Below are 20934 nucleotides of genomic sequence, written 5' to 3'. Positions count from 1 at the left end.
ATCGGCAAGTAATTAATAGAACTTAATTAATAGCTGCTCAGCTCACTTTCTAACATGTATCGTCCATGTTTTTAAAAATTACATTATGAATAAAGACTTCAAAATTTTAAACAAGGCTTTTTAACATTTCTGTGCCAAAGAGTACATTGGATGGTCTGGTCAAGTAATATTCTCTTCAGACATGAATGGTAGAATGGTAGCTAAAGAACTCTTTAGCTTCAGTTGCTTAGAATATTAGTCTAGAATATATTAGCTAGAATAGCTAAGCAGCTTTACTTTACTGTATTTTCTTTCATGAAGTTTTTCATATAAATTAAGATATTTTCAGTTAAGCCTGATTCTGTCACAGGAAAGTGTCATTAAAATAGTAGAGAGGAGTTGTGGAAAATGCACCTGGTGATTCTTCGAGCTTCAAGGTGACTGGGTGAATCTCTCCTCCTCTTTCGCATGGGGGAGTAGGATTTCCTCCTACGCCTTTTCTTGCCATGCTTCGACTGCTTCTCACTAGGACTGTGATCCTTGCTCCACTCTCGAACCCTTTTATGCAAAATGAAAAATAATACATGCTATGATACTCCAAAAGTAGCATATCAGGTGTATTAGCATTATTTGATGCACGCAACATCTGTATTAGTACCATATGATGAGGCTGAAATAGGATTTAATTATATGTTCTTTGATAAATCAAATCATATCACTCCAAGTACCAAGACGTCAACACTCTAAAATACCATTCCAAACTTTGTAAACCTTGAATACATGCATTAGCATATAAATAACACATTGATAAGCTCCAGATATTTTTGTTTTTTATAAGAAAAAGGTTTCTTAACTAACAACATTATATGTCAGAGATGTCTGACAAGTGAAACTGTTTTGTAATGAGTATTATTGGTAGTGCTACATACATCCAGTAATGAATACCCCCCCCACACACACACACACACGCACACACACACACACTCCATTCATTAGATGCTTGAGGAGACAAGTCATCAAATCAGTAAGACTAGCTGTAGTCACCTGCTGGGGGAGTGTTTGGAGAGTTTATCACTGCACACACTCCCGTCCCTGGAGTCCAGTGAGTAAGCCGAAGACCGGGAGTATGACCTTGAGACACGCAAATCATTAGTAATGATATAGGAGTGTGGTGGTTTTCTTTCAGGCTGTCAAATTTACATTTGTGCAACAGTAACAACAACAAATACACACAGCACACAGACACTCGCTCGAAGATTAATGAGTAAAGAAAATGTTTGAGAGTGTGCAGATGACTCTAGATAACTTAAGCATCAGAATGGATTTTATTGCCGAGTAGGTCCTCCCGTACAAGCCATTTGTGTTGGTTGTGTTGCAAAAATATGCAAAGAGGAACAAGACAATTGTCCATAAAAGAAACATAATATTATTGACAAGACTTAATGTTAATATTTGATCTATACATAACACATTGAAATATGTAACTCTAAAAACGGACAGCTCACCTCCTCCCCGGCGATCTGGACGGACTTCGGGAGTAGGAGGAATCTGAATAACGGGAGCTGGTCGAGGACCGGGACCTGCTGCTACTCAAGGCCCTGGTCCTGCGTCGCTCTCTCCGAGGAGTCTTACACACAGCAGAGCTCCCCCCGGGTCTGGAAGGGGAGCCATGAGAGAATGACTCAGATTATACCTCTGACAAAAAAACATTTTATACAATACAATAGTATAAAATAGTGTACAAAACACAATAATACAAGACTACTACAGGAGAAGACGTTTCATGAGCTATGAGATCTCTGACTGATATCAGACAAGACAACAAAAGGGGAACAGAGGAAAAAGGAAGGACAAGAAAATAAAAAAAATCAGAAAAAAAGATGCCCATGAGACCTCTGACAAAGGCCGCTTGATCACAAACAAGTCAAGGAAAGAAGGGAAAATACAAAAGAAGGAGAGAAGAACAATATGAAAGAGGAGAGAGTGAGCTCAGCTCAGCTCACCTGAGGGAGGAGGTGGACGTGCTCTCGACTGGCTTGCACAGCGAGACATAGCTGGTCACCGAGTTGCCCGAGTCGGACGCAGTGTCCCCGTCTACACGCCCCAGGGTGGACTTGACCCTGCTGACGTTTGACATCGAGACGCCCGTTTTAGACGACGGTGGCGAGGATGTGTCATTGCCCGAGTCGTAATCCTGCGGTCCTTTGTTCTGATTGGACAGCGTATCAGCAAGGATGCTCCGTTTGTGTACAACCTCACCTCCAGGCTTTGACTGTGAAATCTGCAATCAGACAACGAGAGGATGTTGCTTTATTTGAAGAAACATTGGTGACAGGTTTAAGCAGCTACCTGCATTGATTCACTTTGAGTACTCTACAAAAGGCACGTATTTCCCTACAAAATAACAGAAATTTTATTTTTTTTAGCGGACAGAAAACTTAAGAGAGATAAAAAAAAAGTTCATGCAAATATCGTCGCATGCGAATAAACTAGGAGAGTTTCGGGAAACAAATAATCCTACAGAAAGAGAAGTTTCAAACTCAAAGTATTTGAAAATAAACATCATAACTAATAGAAACGACAAAGAAAACAAACAATAGAAAAACAATATAGTGAAAACAAAGTGTGTAAACTATAAACTGCTTTATGTTGAAAGAGGGAAGAGAGAAACAAATGTAACAAAATGCCCATTTAAGTCTTTTTAAGAACGTTGACCAAACATCACAAAATGGGTATGTGTACAAATGATAAGGACTGCAGACAAAGAGATATTCCTTCACTCTAACTAAGGAAACCTTCAGAGAGAAAGAAACTAAAGAAAAACGACATTTTGAGCTTTTTTCCCCTGCAAGAAGAGCTTAAGTATCCTCCAGCGACCTTTAGCAATCCCCTAAGTCTGCGGATGACATCGACTTACCAATCAAGATTTCCTCCTTAAGTAGGTAAGGTGTAAGAAAAAAGGAAGAGCGGGCAACATAAGTGATTCAGCAGACGTGTAGGTTACAAGAAAAAGACAATATCCCTCTCTTCACACCCAGAGCCACACCGCCCAGCTTTGGAACGTTCTTCTTTATATACTTTTGTTTTTTTTTTAACTAAAGACTAAATGCTTGAAAATGACTTTTTTTAGTGAACTAAAAGACTTTAAATGCTACTCCTGTAAATTAAACTATTTCTGTCATACCTCTTACTACTATTTCTCATCACCACTATACTCAACTGAGAATGAAAAAAATATATCATGGTCCAAAACCTAACAGTTTATTCAATATGTGAGGGACAAATGCTTTCAAACCTGTTGAGTGTCTTGTTAACATGTTTTGTCTTTCTTTTTATGATTTTGATTTAAATGGGGTGGGATTCCTTTTATCATCTGATTTTGTCAAGGAGTATAACTTGTTTTTACCAAGCTCCCTTTCTCTTTGAAAACTCTGAGCACTTCTTGACATTTGTGTTTACTATGTGTGTCTGTGATTACTGGAACAAGTACCTCTTTATCGTGATAACAAAATAATTACTAGATAAAATAATTGGTCAGTATTTAAGAGGGGGAGAAAACAAACACCAAAACTTCTGTATTTATTACAGCTCCATACCCACCTATTTCATTTTGTAGATCTTTACTTTGTAGACAATGTACTGGTGCACAGAATCAAAACATGGGCATGCTGTACATTTATTAATGAGTTGTTCAAGTCTTACAAATGCTCCATGGACCTCATATAGTCCCTGCCTCAAATTATTTGCTTGACTCAACAGCTGCAAAAGACGCAGTCATCCAATTTCAGCTGGATTAAATAATGTGTAAATAATGCCGATGTTTAATACCGCCACCGCAACTGAAGGCATTTAAGGGTTTCAGGTTCTAAGTGTCCAGAGAATTTGCTGTGTCGCATCATTGAATTAATTTCAAACATCCAAATTATGAAAAAAATAAAATCCCTTTCATTTGACCACCAGATGGGATTACTGGGACAGGGGCTGGTGAAGTGGGGGGTGTTGATAGCACCATATTTATGGGTACGGGCATGCATGAAATGCTTCAAAGTACAGTTTGTTGCGTTTCAATTACCAGCTGTAGGTCCCGATTAAAAACATCTGAGAATGTAATTAGCATACTTTAATGATTGCGCAAAAGAAATTAAACGTATTTCGCGCTTCAACAAGCACAAAACAATGACTTAACAAAAACACAGTTTCAACTGTGAGAAGCAGCTCTGGCGAGGAAGGGAGGGGAAGGGGAGGTGTTGCCTGTACTTTCCAGATGCTGGGAATATACTAAAAATGTATTTTTCCAAAGCTGTTATTGTATAGCAGCGACTTAAGATAAGTTTTCATTTTTCACAAAATTATTATCACACAGAAGTACGTGAGGCCTTAATTAAAAATCAATGTCTGTCACTGACCATCAATCTATAGAAATGCAATTCATCTGAAAAATGTTGCTGATGTTGATATATGGTAATATTGAGATAACATGAAGAGTAAAATAAAGAGGTAATGTCACGACAGCTGACTAGACTGCTGAGCTAAATGGACACTATGACCACAAAATGACCACATCATTTAAAAGAAACTTTGCTATTAATGCTAACTTTTGTTCCTTTATGCCTTGCATGTTGTCAGCCTATATCTCTACCCTCTCCGACCACACTGGTTGTGTGTGTGTGTGTGTGTGTGTGTGTGTGTGTGATGTATTTTTAGATGTTGTACAAAAGTGTTGTTAAAAATGTATCTTGGAAAGCCATTTTACTTTACCTACAGCATATTGAGGTGATTGGTCAATCACTGAATAGGGATGTGTTTGGATAAAGCCATTTGAGGTAAGTGCCACTTTGTGTAAAAGTCAAGTCACCACTCTTCCTCTTCCTCCCTCTCTCTGTCTCTCTCTCGTTCTCCCTCCCCTCTCGTCTCTCCATCTCTCTGTCCCTCTGTGTCTTTCCCGTCTGTTTTCCTTGGCCTTGACCAGTGTTCCAGAGGTGAGCCATTTGGCCGGCAGTCAGTGACACTTACGGTGCTGTCCGGGGCACTGCAGCTGAAATGTGGGGGCGTTTTACTGGCTAACTTGACTGCTGTCCCCCAGTCTAAAGCTCTTTGGTCAGCGTCCAGATGGCGGGCATCCCCCAGGCCTACTGGATTTGGCTGGAATGGATCTGATGCGTGGAGATGTTGCCTGGAGACACAGTCAAAGGACAGTTGGTTGAATTAGTGACTTACCCAGTCACTGGGTAGAGAGTTACCCAGCATGCAGTAGGGTTGTTTTGTAAGGGATATTATATGAGTGTTCTTATTTATTTATTTAGTGCATGTGTTGTTGTTTTGTAATTGTTTGTGAAGTCAAATATTGCAGCAAGCTGCCTCACTGGAAAGCTAAACATTACATTACTCCCCCTTACATTTCATTACAAAAATGATTTCAAGACAATATCAATTGTTGAATCCTTGTACGTCACTTGTGTTTAAATTATTCAGAATGCCCTCAAATCAAACTAACATGATATAGTACTCTGAGTTGGCATGTTGAAGAATGTCACAGCAAAAATGATTTTGCCTATTTTCCCTGCAGGTGAAATAGAATGTCATAAAGTTAAATGATAGATAGATAGATAGATAGATAGATAGATACTTTATTGATCCCCAGGGGAAATTCAAGGTCTCAGTAGCATACAGACAACACATACACATTCACTAACAGCAGAAAAAGTAATTAAAAGTATATAATATAAAAACACAACTAAGCAATAAGGACAGTATAAGATAAAGAATATTCTAAATATACTAAAATACAAATTATACTAACACTTAATCTAAATCAATTCTAAAAACAGTATCCACATAGTGGTGATTAATCAATCAAGAGGCACTTGCAATGACTGAGGCAGGGACTGAGCCTGATTCTCTGTGCATAGTAAGGTAAGGTAAGGTGCTCTGTGTGAGTGAGTGTCATGGTGATAGTGCAAATGAGTAAGTCCAACAGTGCAACAGTGCAAGAATAAAGTCTATATATCTATATATCTATATATATAACTATTTTACGAAAAGGTATAAGTGTGGCCACAGTTCGGCTGTGGCATGGAGGGAGGGGTTATGTATATGTGCTAATGTGCTAATATAGCACGCAAACAGTGAGGCAGAAAGACAGTGGTAAAAAGTGGCTAGTGGACAGACAGTATCCAAACATGGAGGGGGTGAAGAGGCAGACAGACTATGCAGAGAAGTCTATCTCTACTCTTTCCTTAAGTGAAGCATTGAACAGTTCAATGGCCCTGGGGACAAATGACTTCCTCAGTCTGTCTGTTGTGCAAGGCAGTGAGCGAAGTCTCCAGCTGATCAGGCTCTTCTGCTTAACAATAGTGCTGTGGAGTGGGTGACACTCATTGTCCAAGATGTTGATCAGTTTGTTCAGGGTCCTTTTGTCAGATATTGAAGTGATGCACTCCAGTTCAGCTCCCACTACAGAGCCAGCTTTCCTTACCAGCCTGTCAAGTCGCCCAGCATCCTTCTTCCTTGTGCTTCCTCCCCAGCATACTACTGCATAGAAGAGGACGCTGGCAACAACAGACTGGTAGAACATCCTGAGGAGCTTGCTGCACACATTGAAGGACCGCAGCCTCCTCAGGAAGTACAGCCTGCTCTGCCCTTTCTTGTAGAGTGCCTCAGTGTTGGCTGACCAGTCCAGTTTATTGTCCAGGTGGAGACCCAGATACTTGTAGGTGCTTACCACCTCCACATTGACCCCATCAATGGGGACTGGTAGCAGAGTGGGCTTAGACCTGCGGAAATCCACCACCATCTCCTTGGTCTTTGAAGTGTTGAGTTGAAGATGATTGAGTTTGCACCATTGCACAAAGTCCTCCACCAGGCTCCTGTACTCCTCCTCCTGCCCGTTCCTGATACACCCCACAATTGCAGTATCGTCAGAAAACTTCTGCATGTGGCATGACTCGGTGTTGTAGCAGAAGTCAGATGTGTACAGGGTGAACAGGACTGGAGAGAGCACAGTTCCCTGTGGTGCTCCGGTGCTGCTGATCACAGTGTCAGAGAGACAGTTCTTCAGTCTGACGAACTGTGGTCGCTCGGTCAGGTAATCTGTCCACACCCATCTGCAAGAGCTTGTCTCCCAGTCTGAGGGGTTGGATGGTGTTAAAAGCACTAGAGAAATCAAAGAACATGATTCTCACAGCACTTTTCCCCTTGTCTAGTTGAGAATGTGTCCTGTGTAGAAGATAAGTGATGGCATCGTCCACGCCCACTTTCTCCTGGTATGCAAACTGTAACGGGTCTAGTGCATGGCATACCTGGGGTCTGAGCATACCTAAGACCAGTCGCTCCATTGTTTTCATCACATGTGATTAGTCATAGTCATTAAGCTCACTAGGGTGTGGCTTCTTAGGGACAGGGGTGAGACATGATGTCTTCCACAGTGTTGGAACTTCTCCAAGGCGTAGATTCAAATTGAAGATGTGCTTCAGTGGCTCCCCCAGTTCAGCAGCACAGGCCTTGAGTAGCCTTGGACACAGTCTGTCAGGCCCCGCTGCTTTATTGATGTGCATTTTCTTTAGGGGCCGTTTACACGAAACCGCCAGGTGAATTTTCTCTTACCGCTTTCACACCTTTAACGACACCGGCAAGACAAAACCTTGCATGTACACACAGAGGTGTAACCGGCTAAATGTGCTGTAGTGTATATGCCAGACCAGTCGATGGCGCCGCTGTGCAGAAGCTTCACGATAATGTTGCGTGAATTGCGTAGAAGAAAACATTGTTGAAACAGTTTGTTAAGCCAGAGAATGTCTAATAAGGGCTCTGGTTAAGCAGTCGCATGAAATAAAGAGACTACAGACAATTCGGTTTTCAATTCAACTGTAAAACTAATAAAGTTAATTTTCAAGGTATGTGACTGCTATGTGAAATTTCAAATGCTTAGCCTATGCATTGCATTAGGTCTGAGCACCACTGGAGAGAACACTAACATGCAGTAAGCTAATGTTTAACTAAGTTAAGCCAGAGACTTTCTAATGTATTCAAAAAATACTCCATAGAAATGCATGGGGCTAGTTTGTCACGCCAATATGGCCGTTGTCTACACATATCCCACTCCTTCCTCGGCAAAACGTTGACATGTGAATATATTGAGCCAATAATATGGTGTGTTGTGAATACATTGAGCCAATCATATGGTGTGTTGTGAAGACATCGTGCCAATCATGTGTTGTGATCTCGCTGCTGGAGCAAGATTGGTGTCGTGAAGCCTTGCGCACGCGCAGTTCGACCCAAAGACTGTGCCCGATGAGTGCCCATAAAACGTTGGTATATGGCCGCCGAGTGGAGGGACTTGCCTAAAAGGACTTTGGTTAAGCTAACGTGTGCTTCTAACTTAGCCACTAAAGGCTGATAGGCTACATTGTGCACATAAATCATGACAGGGGAAAGAAAAACATTTTAATATGATAAATAAATGGTTTGGTTTGTTTTGACAAGCAGCATGTCAGGTCGAGTGCCGTGGCTGAGTTGAGAGATGGGGCTATGTCATCATAAAGTTGCCGCTTCACCTACAGGCGTCTACGGGCGAAAGTTAGCCAGCGGTTTCAAAAGTTCCCGCCGGGAAGCCGTTTCAAAAGCTATCGATTTCAGTCTCCTAAACTGCCAGCGTCGTGTACACGCAAGGCGTAACCGTTAGCAAAACCTCACCGGTTTCACAAAAACCGACGTCATGTAAACGGCCCCTTAGTTGAGCTCTCACTTGATCTGTTGTGATGATGGGGGGTGTAAGGGGAGGGGAGGAGGGGTGCATCTGGGATCTGTGTGTCTGATGGCTGTTGACTGAGGTCGTTGTCACCTCATTGTTCGTGATCGCCATGTGGGGGAGGGGTGCAATATCCAGTGATGGTGGGGGTACGATAGCCTGTGATGATGGAGGTGAGTGTTGCACTGGTATTAAGGGGGTGTGGGGGTGGGGGCTGGGGGATTACCACCTCCTTGATGTCCCTGTCAAGGCTGCCAGAGTCGTGGGCACCTCAACAGGCAGGGCGTGAGGTGATGGTGGCTTAGGTCGTTGGGTGTCACCGGGATGCAGAGCTGGAGAGACTGGGAGGCTGGGAGGTGGGGGTAGGGCAGGCACGCAAACAAGAGCAGTGTCTGAGTCAGCTGGGGGTGGTGGACAGACCACCGCCATTGGAGCTGGAGCAGGGCAGTCAAACCTGTTGTAGAAGTGGTTTAACTGGTTCGCCCAGTCCAGGTCCTCCACAGAGCTGCTGCTCTTCTTCAGGCCAGTGAATCTTCATGCCATCCCATGCCTCCTTCATGTTGTTTTCTTGCAACTTCTGTTCCACTTTCCTTCTGTAGTCCTCCTTAGCCTCCTTCAGCTTGAATTTGAGTTCCCCTTGCACGCGCCTCAGCTCTGCCATGTCCCCCTCTCTGAACGCCATCTTTTTCCTGTTAAGAAGGGTCTTGACATTGTTGGTTATCCAAGGCTTGTTGTTGGGAAAGCAGCTTACAGTTCTGGTGGGAACAACAATGTCCATACAGAAGTTCAGGTAATCAGTTGTGCACTGTCCTCTCCATTCTGTAACACACTCCAGTCAGTGCACTCGAAGCAGTCTCTCAGAGCCTCATCCGCTTCAGGTGTCAACTTTCTGAAGTTGCGTTTGGCAACTGGTAGCCTCTGTACTTTGGGCTTTTACATTGGCTGGAGATGAATGAGATTGTGGTCTGACTTTCCTAGTGGGGGAAGGGGGTTTGCACTGTATGCATCCTTCACGTTTGCATACATGAGGTCTATTGTCCTGTTTTTCCTTGTAGGGCAGTCAACAAACTGGTAGAAATTTGTGAGTGTGGAATCCAGTGTTGTGTGATTGAAGTCACCAAAGATTTGTATATGTATTTCATATTTCTATATATTTCATACACTCTAGTTTCATTCATTTCATACATTCTAGTATGAATCTAGGATCAGGATGTGACGAAAACCACACAGCAGAAAATAATTGGAATGTCACAAAGTGAAATATTATATATTGCATTATATAATAATCCATAATATACACTAATGTATACTGGTAGAATGTATCCAGAACCATGATAGCAGAAAGCCAAGAAGAGGAAGCAGAGTAGCAGAGGAATGTGGAGATCATGGCACCATTTGACACCTAGTGAAAGGCCATCTGGCACCCTCTTCAGAGCAGGGCAGGGATGGAGGAGGGGTGAAATCAGAGAGAGGCCCAAATCCAGCAGTGGGAAGGGGGAAAGAGAGGAGCCACCTGCCCCAGGATATGGGAGAGGGTTCAAACATTCTCCCTGCCAAGCCTTGGTGTAGCAAGCATCAAGCACCAACGCGGGTACGCCAAGAGCCTGTGGATCTAAGCCTGGTAAAGGGAGTAAGTACGGCATCTTTACCCGCACTCCGTTGTGATTTTGTGGGAGAGGAAGAAAACATCCGAGATCTGCCTGCCTGCGCAACACGTCTCAAGAAATCAGCGCCAAGCCCCCTCCCCTGGCCTCACCTTTGGCCAGAAACAGTCAGCCCGACTGGCTCCCACCCACCGACCAGAGAGAGATTGCTTTCCATGTTGTGAGGACGCATGCGAGCGTGGATAAAAAAGGGCGATTTAATTTGCAATTGTTTGCTGGGGGGTAAGGACAACCCTGAAGATTGGAAATGACTAAGTTGTCCCCGCGTTCTGCGTTCTCGTAGCTTTGGCTCTAGATTGCGCCGCTTGAGATGCTATCCATCCCGTGTCCCCCGTCTCCATAATGATTTCCTCAGCCACATAACCCTGGGAAATCCAGCACATAATGGAGAGATCAGACCAGGATACATAGGCAATCAGCTCTCTGGCTTAAATGATCTCAATTCCAGCCATGAGTAGCTTCTTACTGCGCTGAAACAAACTGATCCCTGAATGAATGAATAACTGAAATGGATGAACAAAAATGAACAAACAAACAAACGTATGAACGAATGGACGAACAGATGAATGAATGAATGAATCTGTTATTGTAAAATACCATACTAGCCATGGTAATAATTAAGCAATAAGCCCTGAGAGGCCATAGGTTACACTGATTATAGAACAGCTAGGGGGTGTTGTTAGGCACTACGTGCAAGCAGAGTGCCTAAAACCCCCCTTAGCTGTTCTAAAATCAGTGTAACCTACGGACTCGAGTGGCTTATTGCTTTTCTAAAACGGTTACCACATATATCTGGTTCATAAAATAAAGGCACAGCAATGAGAAATGTAACAATTTATTCAAATAATCATTCTTCCACCAAGAAATATATTTCCTCTATCAGAATGGTTGCCAAAAAACGTTCAGATGCAGGAACTCTAACTTTTGTATTCATTTGTGGTGGCGCAGTAATATCTATGAATTGCGCCGGTCAAGGTACATTATAGGGTTATACAACTGAATAGGGTTATACAACGGGATCGAATGCAATTCAGCCAATCATAATCAAGGGACCGGAACTATCCGTTTTAAAATGTCAATTGCAATTGAAATTTGCTGGATTATCCACCTACTGTGATCTAGGGACAGAGACTTAAAATATATTTTATTATTTTGGGTTTCCCAAAATCTCCCTCGTACTGCTCACAATACTAAAAGACCTGTTGCTGTGGTGTTGATGGCCAATGAATCATTGTCATTCAGGTCTCAGTGATATGTGGCCCAGGTCTGGCATGTGCTGGGGGGAGCTGATAAACCAGAGTCACCTCAACTGTATCAGTCATCTAGGAGGAGGAGGAGGAAGAGGAGGGGGTAGGTGGAAGCCGACACTCACCACAGCTGTGATGGACTGTGTGTGCTGCTCTGCCACTGTGTGTGTGTGTGTCTGTGTTTTTGTATGTCTGCGTGTGTTTGTGTGTGTGCAAAGTCTCTGTGTGTGTATGTGTGTGTGTGTGTGTCACTCTGTCATCTCCAGCTCAATCTCCATCACCATCTTTCTTGCTGCTCTAGCCCCCCCCTCCCCCTCAGTCAAATCTACCTTTCTATCTCTGTGTCTTTTCTTCTCTTGCTACCTCTCTGTTTTCTTGTCAAGGCCAATTTATAGTCTCTGCAGACCTTGTAGCAGACCTTGTGACTTACATCTAGAATATTTAATGTGTTTATTGCGCACTCTGGTTGGATGAGATCAAGGGGTCAAGGTTTAAAGACTTAGCTTCAGTCAGTTAGCATCAAAGTTGGCCATCACCATTTTTAAAAATAGCATCTAACATGCGCTCAATTCAGGCCACATTTTCACAAACAAGCCAATTAGGTGCTACGTTACTAGTGGATATAAAAATATGTTGTCGGTTTAGATGAACTGGCAATTTCCTGCTCAGGAGGATCAGACAATCATGGACGACATAATTTGTGACCATCTGTAATGTGGTGCCTTCTTGGATTGTTTGTGAAAAAATGGCCAGAAGTGAGCCCATATTGGAACACTTTATAATAACTACACACAATTCATCATTTATTAAGCCTTTGTTACTTATTAGTTGGTTTGTTCATCATTAGTTTTACTTTTGAAGTAAATGGGGATGGGACTTCCTCGCTTTCTCCAGTTCAGTATAATACCTCCATAGATGAGACACTTTGAATTGTTGATATAGTTACGGCCATCTGGCTAGTTAATGTTTTAAGCTTGCTATGTTGCTACCAGCTGTACAGTTTTTATTTGATGGAATACACTCACTAGTTGGGGAAACATTGGTTCTAGGCTATATCAATGATAGGTTCACAAAGTTTAAAAGAGACAAAATATGCTGGAAAGGGGTTGTGCTGCCCATTTGTTTGTGGTAAGAATGACTTGAACTAGCAAACTAATGTTAGTTATCTAGGTAGCAGAGTTGCCATAGAAATGATTTATCCTGTCCTAGGCCAGTTTGTCATCAAAGAGAGACTAAGAATGCCCACAGGTGCTTTACGGTCACCAGGCCCTCTTCATTTTTTGCCATTTGTTCCCTGGACCATACTTTTACCTTCACTCTCTCTTTCTGTCCCCTCCATCTCTCTCTCCACCATTGTTTTCTGCTTCACTCTCTCTTTCTGTCCCCTCCATCTCTCTCTCCACCATTGTTTTCTGCTTCACTCTCTTTTCAGGTTCCTCTCTCTCCATTTTTTTCTTTATATCCCTTTCTTCTTCCTCCTTCCATTTATATATATATCTTTCTCCCTCACCCTATTTTATTTTCTCACCATCTCTCTCTGTTCCTCTACACCCCTCTCTCTCTCTCTCTCTCTCTCTCTCTCTCTCTCTCTCTCTCCATCTTCCTGAGTGTGTTTCACTAATTCACAGATTGGGATAAATGCAGAGACCAAATGTCCCTCACAGGATCAAAAGAGTAGATCTACTTCTACTTCTACTCTCTCTGTCCCTCTACAACCCCTCTTCCTTTCCCTCCGTCCCTCTCACCTGCTGTCAGTATTGGATGTATTCCAGGCGGACCCCTGGGCTCCTGACCTCGTGTGGCGTCGTCTCCGGTGTGTGTGGCTCCGTGACCTGCACATCAAGTGGCACGTCCGGGAGAGAGGGAGAGAGAGAGAGAGAGAGAGAGAGAGAGAGAGCACATGACCTCAAAAGAAGACCAGCGAGCAAACAAATAACCAGTAAACATAGTTAACAAGCTCACAGTTGATAGAATGATAAATATTTGCCATCATTGACCGGCCAGCCTGTTATTATAGAACTTTCCTTCAGTTACATACTGTAAGCAAAAACAAATCCTCAACAGAATCGATCACAATATTCAGTAAAACACTGACAAACACACCCTGTGAAAAATGTTAAATGTGAAGACCACTTGAATGTGAATGTTCAAAGGCACAGGGACGTGTTTGCGTAACTAAAAGAGAGTTCACCTTGATAACGTTTTCATTGGCATTTCCATATACAGAGACGGAAATAGAGACAACCAAAGGCCAGGGTGAGAGAAGCAAAGGCTGGCATTTGGTAGAGAAGAGACACACACATACACATACACATTCACACACACGCACATACGCACGCACGCACGCACGCACACATGTATTTATATATATATATATAGAGCTCTGGAAAAAATTAAGAGACCATTGCAAATGAATTGTTAATGAAAATGACCGTCAACTCATTTGTGAATGTCACTCAGAAACCGTATGAAGACATCAGAAAAATGTGCAGTGGTCTCATCATTAATTTTTTTCCAGAGCTGTATATACACAGGCTGCACACACGTGTATATACACAAACATATACAAGGACACACACACACACACACACACACACACACGCGCACACACGCACGCACACACACACACATCTCCTGAAAGTGTGCTGGGTTGAAGCCTGCTCAGGGCATGAAATTGGTTTATGTTGCTCACTCGCTTTCAGTCTCAGTCTCACTAGTGCTCTCTGTCCCTCTGTCACACACACCCTCACACACATGCGTTCCCTACACACACACATGTACACACACACACACACACACACACACACACACACACACACACACACACACACACACACACACACACACACACACACACACACACACACACACACACACACACACAAACAGAGAGAGAATTCTCCTGTCCTCCAGCTCCCTGTGTTATCTGAAGAATTCTATTCTACTGCAGAAACACTGGCCCAAGAGAGAGAGAGAGAGAGAGAGAGAGAGAGAGAGAGAGAGAGAGAGAGAGAGAGAGAGAGAGAGAGAGAGAGAGAGAAAGATAGGACAGTTGAGCATTAGGGGAGACATACAGTACTTGGCCAGACTTTATATTGTGCAGCCTAGCCCTTGTTATAGTGTAATGGCATCATTAAGCACTGTGTTATATACAGAGGAATGAAGAGCTACTGCACACTGATGTGGCGTGTTTGCATATAAAGCAGGTTCGGATGAGAGGAGTAGGGTTTGGGCCAGGGTTGGTTATGAGAGTGTGGAAATCCTGTTACAGATGTATAATTCATGTGTTACACCACGTTTTATGGTATAGTTAAAACACACTTTGTGTAACCATGTTAGGAACACGAGGGAGGAAAGCTCTTTTAAATTTCAACAGACTGATTTCTGTCACAAATCAACCAAACCCTGAAGAATCTGCAAGCTGATAAACACACTGCCTGTTGTGATTTTTGATAACTAAAATACAAGTCTCTGACTCTGTGTGCCTGTGTTTTGTCTTAGTTTGGATTTGAGCAAGCTGTCAGCACTTACCTTTTTTTGTGCTTCCTCTCTTCCCTCCTCTTACGTTTGAGGGTTGAAGAGCTACAAAATCAACAATGTATGTTTAAAATACAAATATTATGTCACTACAACATGGTTAGTAGATTCATTGAATGATTCAATTTTTGTAAACTGCAAAGAAGTGATAGAAACATACCTATGCTTTCTTTTTTTCGATGCAGTCCTAGGAGTTGAAATATAAAGACATGTATGATATCATTTGGCTAACTAAGGCTCACGGAAATGTCTGAGAATCGGTGAAATTGACAAAAATCAACCAAAACCTGTTTGGTCAAAACCTTTTGTTTTTCTTTTTAATTTTTTGTCAATGTCATTGAAGTCAATGTAATTGAAGTACACATTTTGTCATGCAAGCAAGAGACAGCAGCACATAAAAGCACATAAAAGCACATAAAAGCCTACTCAACATCTACTAGTCACCTGTGCTGTTTTCTCTTTTTGGAGCTCTTCTTCTTCTTCTTCTTCTTCCTCCTCACTGGTGAGGGGCTACATGACGGAGCCCTGCAGAACAACAACAACAACAACAACAACAACATGAACAACAAATCAGGCTCTTGCATTTCAGACCTCTTCTCTCAAACACATCTTCGTGATTGTATTACCGATATAGCCCTTGTGGTGGCCCTCAGTTGGAGTGCAGCCTTTTTCCCCATTATATCTGGAAATGAAATTCAAAGGCTTCCACTGCAGCTGGCTACACACTGTCACCTCCGCAAACAGCCATTCATCTCTTCAACTGACCTCTCCCGCCTCCTCTTGCGCTCTGACTTCTTCTTCTTCTTCTTCCTCTTAGGCCGGGGGGAAAGGTCACCATCGAAAGATACACTGCAAGAGAAGGGGAAAAGAGGAGGCTCAGTTATTGTGTGGTACAGGTCTTTTTTTTCCCCCTCATAGATATTGCAGCTTTTACATCTAAGTGCAATTGCTACTGGGTGATGTTTACAGTAAGTGTTTAACACGCTGCTTCATGAGAGGTTACTTGTGATATAAATGTGTACTGTGTATCTATACTGTGTATAGATATTCACCCTCGCTAACTTCACATATATTCATTGAACATTGAACAGAACTAAACAGACATTGAAACTACAGTGCAAAATCAGACATATGACTGAAATATGAAACTCCATATCCATTCATCCCAATGCGTACCTATCATGTATAAATGTATAAATATCAAAATTCCATATACATCTTTTCCTAGATATGAAACTGAGAGATGACTGTACTACAAACTATGTATGTTGGGCATTAAATTCCAAACTGAAATGATAATACATCAGATGCTGATGGTTAATGTTGGATCATGTGTTTATATACCCTGGAAATCCAGAGTTCTCGCAAGAGCACAATGAAATTGTCTCTGCGAGACACTCTGGAAATGAGCAATGATGCACGTTACTTTTACCCCTTGCATCCCGGGGAACCAATCAAATCTGATAGAGGCGGGCGAGAGGCGAGCTAAACTGATGACGACAGCACTGCAATGTAGGAGGTGAGTAAACATTGTAGTGTTATCCAATTGCGTCGAAGTCCGGAATCATTCAGAGTAAACATTGGTCTAGTGCTATCCAATTGCAGTGAGATTTTCAAATGCATGCTTGGTGCCGCCCCTCGAGTTGGGCCATTACATTGTTCATGGCCAGACCGTTAATCTTTCTAGATTACCAGGGTCTGGATTTTCCAGGCTAGTGTTTATAAGGAAAAAATAAGCAAATGGATTTAAAGGTGCTCTAAGCGATGTTGGGTAACATCACTTCTGTTGACGTTCAAACAAAACAGAAAGCTAGCTCGCCTCTCCCTCCCCCTTCTTCCTGTGCAACTAAAACTCTCCTGATCTTGTCCGTGATTGACTGGAACAGTTTGTTATGTTCCATGGTCCAAGCTGGACCAGGCTGTTTTTGTTGCTGTTTTTGGAGCCTGTGCTTTCCACAGAAACCTTTAACAGCATTTACAGAAAGGCTTGAGCCTTAGCTGTATGATTAACACCGAAGATGTTTCAAATTGAAACATCATGTCATCAAAAGATATGTGAACAAGCTTTTGTTTTGGTGCAGCAAATAGGAGAAGGGTAACTATTTTCCACTAATTATGATTAAATCACCATCATCCTGGCACATTGTACCACACAGTCCTTGTTCAGTATATTCAGTCCAGTTCAGTACACATATAGTGTGTGCAGTAAGCCCACTCCTTCCCCCTGGGCCAGCTTGAGCCGGGCCTATTAAAGGTATTTGATGTTGATAGAATGACCACATACTCAAGAGGGCTCTGCCAATGTGCAATACGTCTGTCTTTCTTTTCTAAGCCCTATTAAATTGGCCTTTCAGGTAGACAGAAAGCCACTGTGAGGGAGAGAGAGTGAGAGAGAGAGGGAGGAAGAGAAAGGCAGAACGATAGACAGAGACCAAAAGAGAGGGAGAGATTTAGAGTGGAGGAGGGGACCTCCAACAATTCATTTTGGTGGCATCGCTGGCACAGTAATGAGGTCTAAAATGAGCATTATCGCTAAAACTGGAGAGGGTGTTTGGCAGAGATTAAATTAGAGGGCTTCCGTGAGGTAGGCGTCAAGCCTGCATCTCTACAGCAGGACACGGACAGTGACATAAATATGCTGCTAAATGCTGTGACAGCACTGGAGGAAAAACACACTGACGAGTAACAATGAGCTCAGCTTTTTGACACTTTATTATTATAAAGGTACAGGTAGTACAGTGTATATAGAGAATGTATACAGTGCATGTGGGGTATATACAGCATAAAACTATACTATAATTAATACTATAGCTACATATAATGCAACCGCTGCACACAATCGGGCTACTTTCAAATCTCCATTTTGTAAGAGTGCTGCTGCTCACTGGGTGTTTGACTAAGGATCTAAGGACTGAGGTGTGTGTGTGTGTGTGTGTGTGTGTGTGTGTGTGTGTGTGTGTGTGTGTGTGTGTGTGTGTGTGGGACTGTATGAGGAACTCATGGCTGTCTTATAATGATTTTGTGTAAATGTGTTTGTGTGTGTGGAGGGGAGAGATAGTGCAGGGCAATTTGACCTTCAAAAACTATCAAGAGGAATGTTATTGTGTAATTGATTTGTTATTACCTGAGGAGCTTTTTAATGCTCCCAGACATTTTCTCAGCCCACATCAGGGCTTTGCATCAAAGCGGAAAGAGAGGCTGTCAAACCACAGAGAAACATTTCACAGTGCTGATTTGATTTTGATACTGATATATGCAGTGTTATTTAGAGAAAAGATTGTGTTGATTAAAATGTTTTAAAAAATGTTAAAAAAGCTGTTTTCTCTGCCTGTAGCCTATAAACATAAATGGGCTCTCATTGGTGTGGGTGTGCATAAAACAGAAATAAAACTTTAAGTGTGGATAACATTGATAATTGATGATAAAACAGCTATCAGACTTTTGTGTTCTGCAATAATAAATAGGGATTTTACTGGGCACATTTGTTGGTAACACTTAATTGGTTTGATAGGGTTTATTTGCTACTCTGGCACAGATGGACCGACCGGCCACTGAAACAACAAAACGCACATTCCTCTGTCCCAGCTTTGTGAGAAGGCAATAGTAGAGTATAGGTCTGTGTGTCAACCTCACTTTCTGACATCTTAAGTAGTACTTGTTGGTTTTATTTTCCTTGCTAGCTCACCCACCTCCAGTGTCTGTGGACACAGGGTTCAAGTCCACTGCCAAGAGTGTCTGTCCTTTGCATAAAACGAATGCACATAAAACTATTCGGATCTTCTGATAATAGCATTCATTGTTAGAGGCTGCTAACGTTAATCCTGCTAATCCAGATCCTGACCTTAAATATTAACCATGTCTTGTAATGTGTTGTACTTATTTCTGAAGTTCATTATGCATTTTTACTTCCATTAGGTATTGAGCAGCCTACCTAGTGCCTAAGGACGCTTAATGCCGGTTTGATTAAAAAATGAGATGATTAGAGGGCAATGCAACTGTAATGTTGCTTCGCGCTGTTAGCCAGGTCTCCCCCTTCTGGCCCTTGTGAAAGTCATGTAATACTAACTTGGTGTATTTGCTCAACCATTTAAAAGACTTCAGCATCTTCTAAGTTCCATTTGTTCCATGGCCATATTATGAGAGGTTTAATTGCCCGTGCTATTTAAATCATGCCATTTCATGCGTCTCTGCTTTATGACCTGTGTATAGTCTCCGACGGGCCATGTCACAACTGGGCCAGGTCTGGGACGAATCCACCCTGGAGTCCGCGATGACGTGGACACTTCAGAGGCTAATCGGGTGTGACATCTCTGCACCTTCCGCAGATTTTTAGATGGGCTGCTCTGATGAACAGCATATGATCTTAATTACATGGTAGTAATAAAAACCAGTCAATCAGATCAGCGCTATGAATAGGCTACGAGTGTGGTGGTGGAACATTGTGCCTTTGTGTGACTGGATGAGGGACGTATATGGCTAAAAATGTTTTTGTTCCAGGAGTATTTCTGGCTGTGACTGTCTTCCCTATTCAGGGATGGACATGGATGTATTATGAGCCACTGGGCCCCAAGAAAATGTTGAAAATAACTCCTTAAATGATGACTTCTGACCAATTTTGTTGAGAGAAGTGGACAGAAGAAGACTTACAAAAATGACATAACCATTGCCAGATTCAAGGCATCTTGCTGTAAAAAAGATACAAATTATGATTATCATACATAACATAACCCATGCTCTTTGACTGAGGGTCCCAATTGATGGAGTGGAGAACTAGACGACTTCACACAGAGTCTTGGGCTTCCCGGTAGGCCCCTTCAGTAACCCATCCCTGAGGGTGGACTGGCCATGGACTTTCTTCCAAATAGGCCCACTAGCACGTGCACACACACACTAGCAGTCTGTCTTGATACTAGGCTAAGAGCATAGTAGAGCTCTGCACCTTTGTGTGACTGGTTGGTGAGATGACTTATGCATGACTTACTGTATGAGATGGCTGAAGTGCCCTTGAGCAAGGCACCTAACCCCTCACTGCTCCCCGAGCGCTGATGTAGCAAGGCTGCTCACTGATGCGGGTTAGTGTGTGCTTCACCTCACTGTGTGTTCACTGTGTGCTCTGTGTGTTTACTAATTCACGTATGGGATAAATGCAGAGACCAAATTCCTTTTATACGCAAGTATACTTGGCCTAGAGACCTGATTTACATTTACGAAAAAAAAGAACATGTTTTGGCAACAGGAACATTTTTGGCTATGGCCGTCTTCTGTGTCTCCCTCTCTTGATCTGTCATTTACATTACATTACATTACATTACATTACATTTGGCTGACGCATTTTTAGCCAAAGCGACTAGCAACATGGTAAACAGTCAGTTTTAGAGCAATTCTCAACAATTTTAGGACAATTTAAAAACATTAGAGTACAGTAAGAATAAGTGCATCAGTGAGTGCTGTTTTTAACAGTTACTTGTCAGTTTAAGACGGCTGGTGAGTGGATCAGTAAGACTTGTTGTAAGTGTTGCTATGAGAGGAGATGTTCTCTAAAGAGCTGGGTCTTCAGGAGTTTTTTGAAAATGGAGAAGGATGTCCCTGCAGTGTGTCCCACCAACGAGGAACAACAGATGAGAAAAGTTTGGATTGGCTTGAGCGTACCGGAGGTAGAGCTAGACGCCGTTCGTCCTGAGGAGCGCAGCGGACTGGAGGTAGCATATGTCTGTATGAGGGCATTCAAGTAGGTGGGAGCAGAACCGGAGACTACTTTGTA

General features: G+C 42.5%; 1 protein-coding gene across 1 annotated transcript in view; it reads right to left on the bottom strand.

Moving 5' to 3' along the window:
- srrm4 (serine/arginine repetitive matrix 4) overlaps positions 1-20934 on the bottom strand; it is a 71479-nt gene that overhangs the window by 3843 nt on the left and 46702 nt on the right. Inside the window, exons 3-12 of the mRNA XM_048244030.1 lie at positions 15939-16022; positions 15618-15698; positions 15334-15360; positions 15168-15218; positions 13382-13468; positions 4993-5152; positions 1983-2260; positions 1485-1634; positions 1024-1110; positions 394-537 (exon numbers count right to left, since the gene is read on the bottom strand). Coding sequence (XP_048099987.1) covers positions 394-537; positions 1024-1110; positions 1485-1634; positions 1983-2260; positions 4993-5152; positions 13382-13468; positions 15168-15218; positions 15334-15360; positions 15618-15698; positions 15939-16022 — 1149 coding nt within the window. The remainder of the gene's footprint in view (positions 1-393; positions 538-1023; positions 1111-1484; positions 1635-1982; positions 2261-4992; positions 5153-13381; positions 13469-15167; positions 15219-15333; positions 15361-15617; positions 15699-15938; positions 16023-20934) is intronic.

The sequence above is a fragment of the Alosa alosa genome, chromosome 5 (genome assembly GCF_017589495.1).
Source record: "Alosa alosa isolate M-15738 ecotype Scorff River chromosome 5, AALO_Geno_1.1, whole genome shotgun sequence".
Taxonomy (NCBI): domain Eukaryota; kingdom Metazoa; phylum Chordata; class Actinopteri; order Clupeiformes; family Clupeidae; genus Alosa; species Alosa alosa.
Note: the sequence above shows the minus strand (reverse complement) of the source record. Positions and strands in the feature narration are given on the sequence as shown.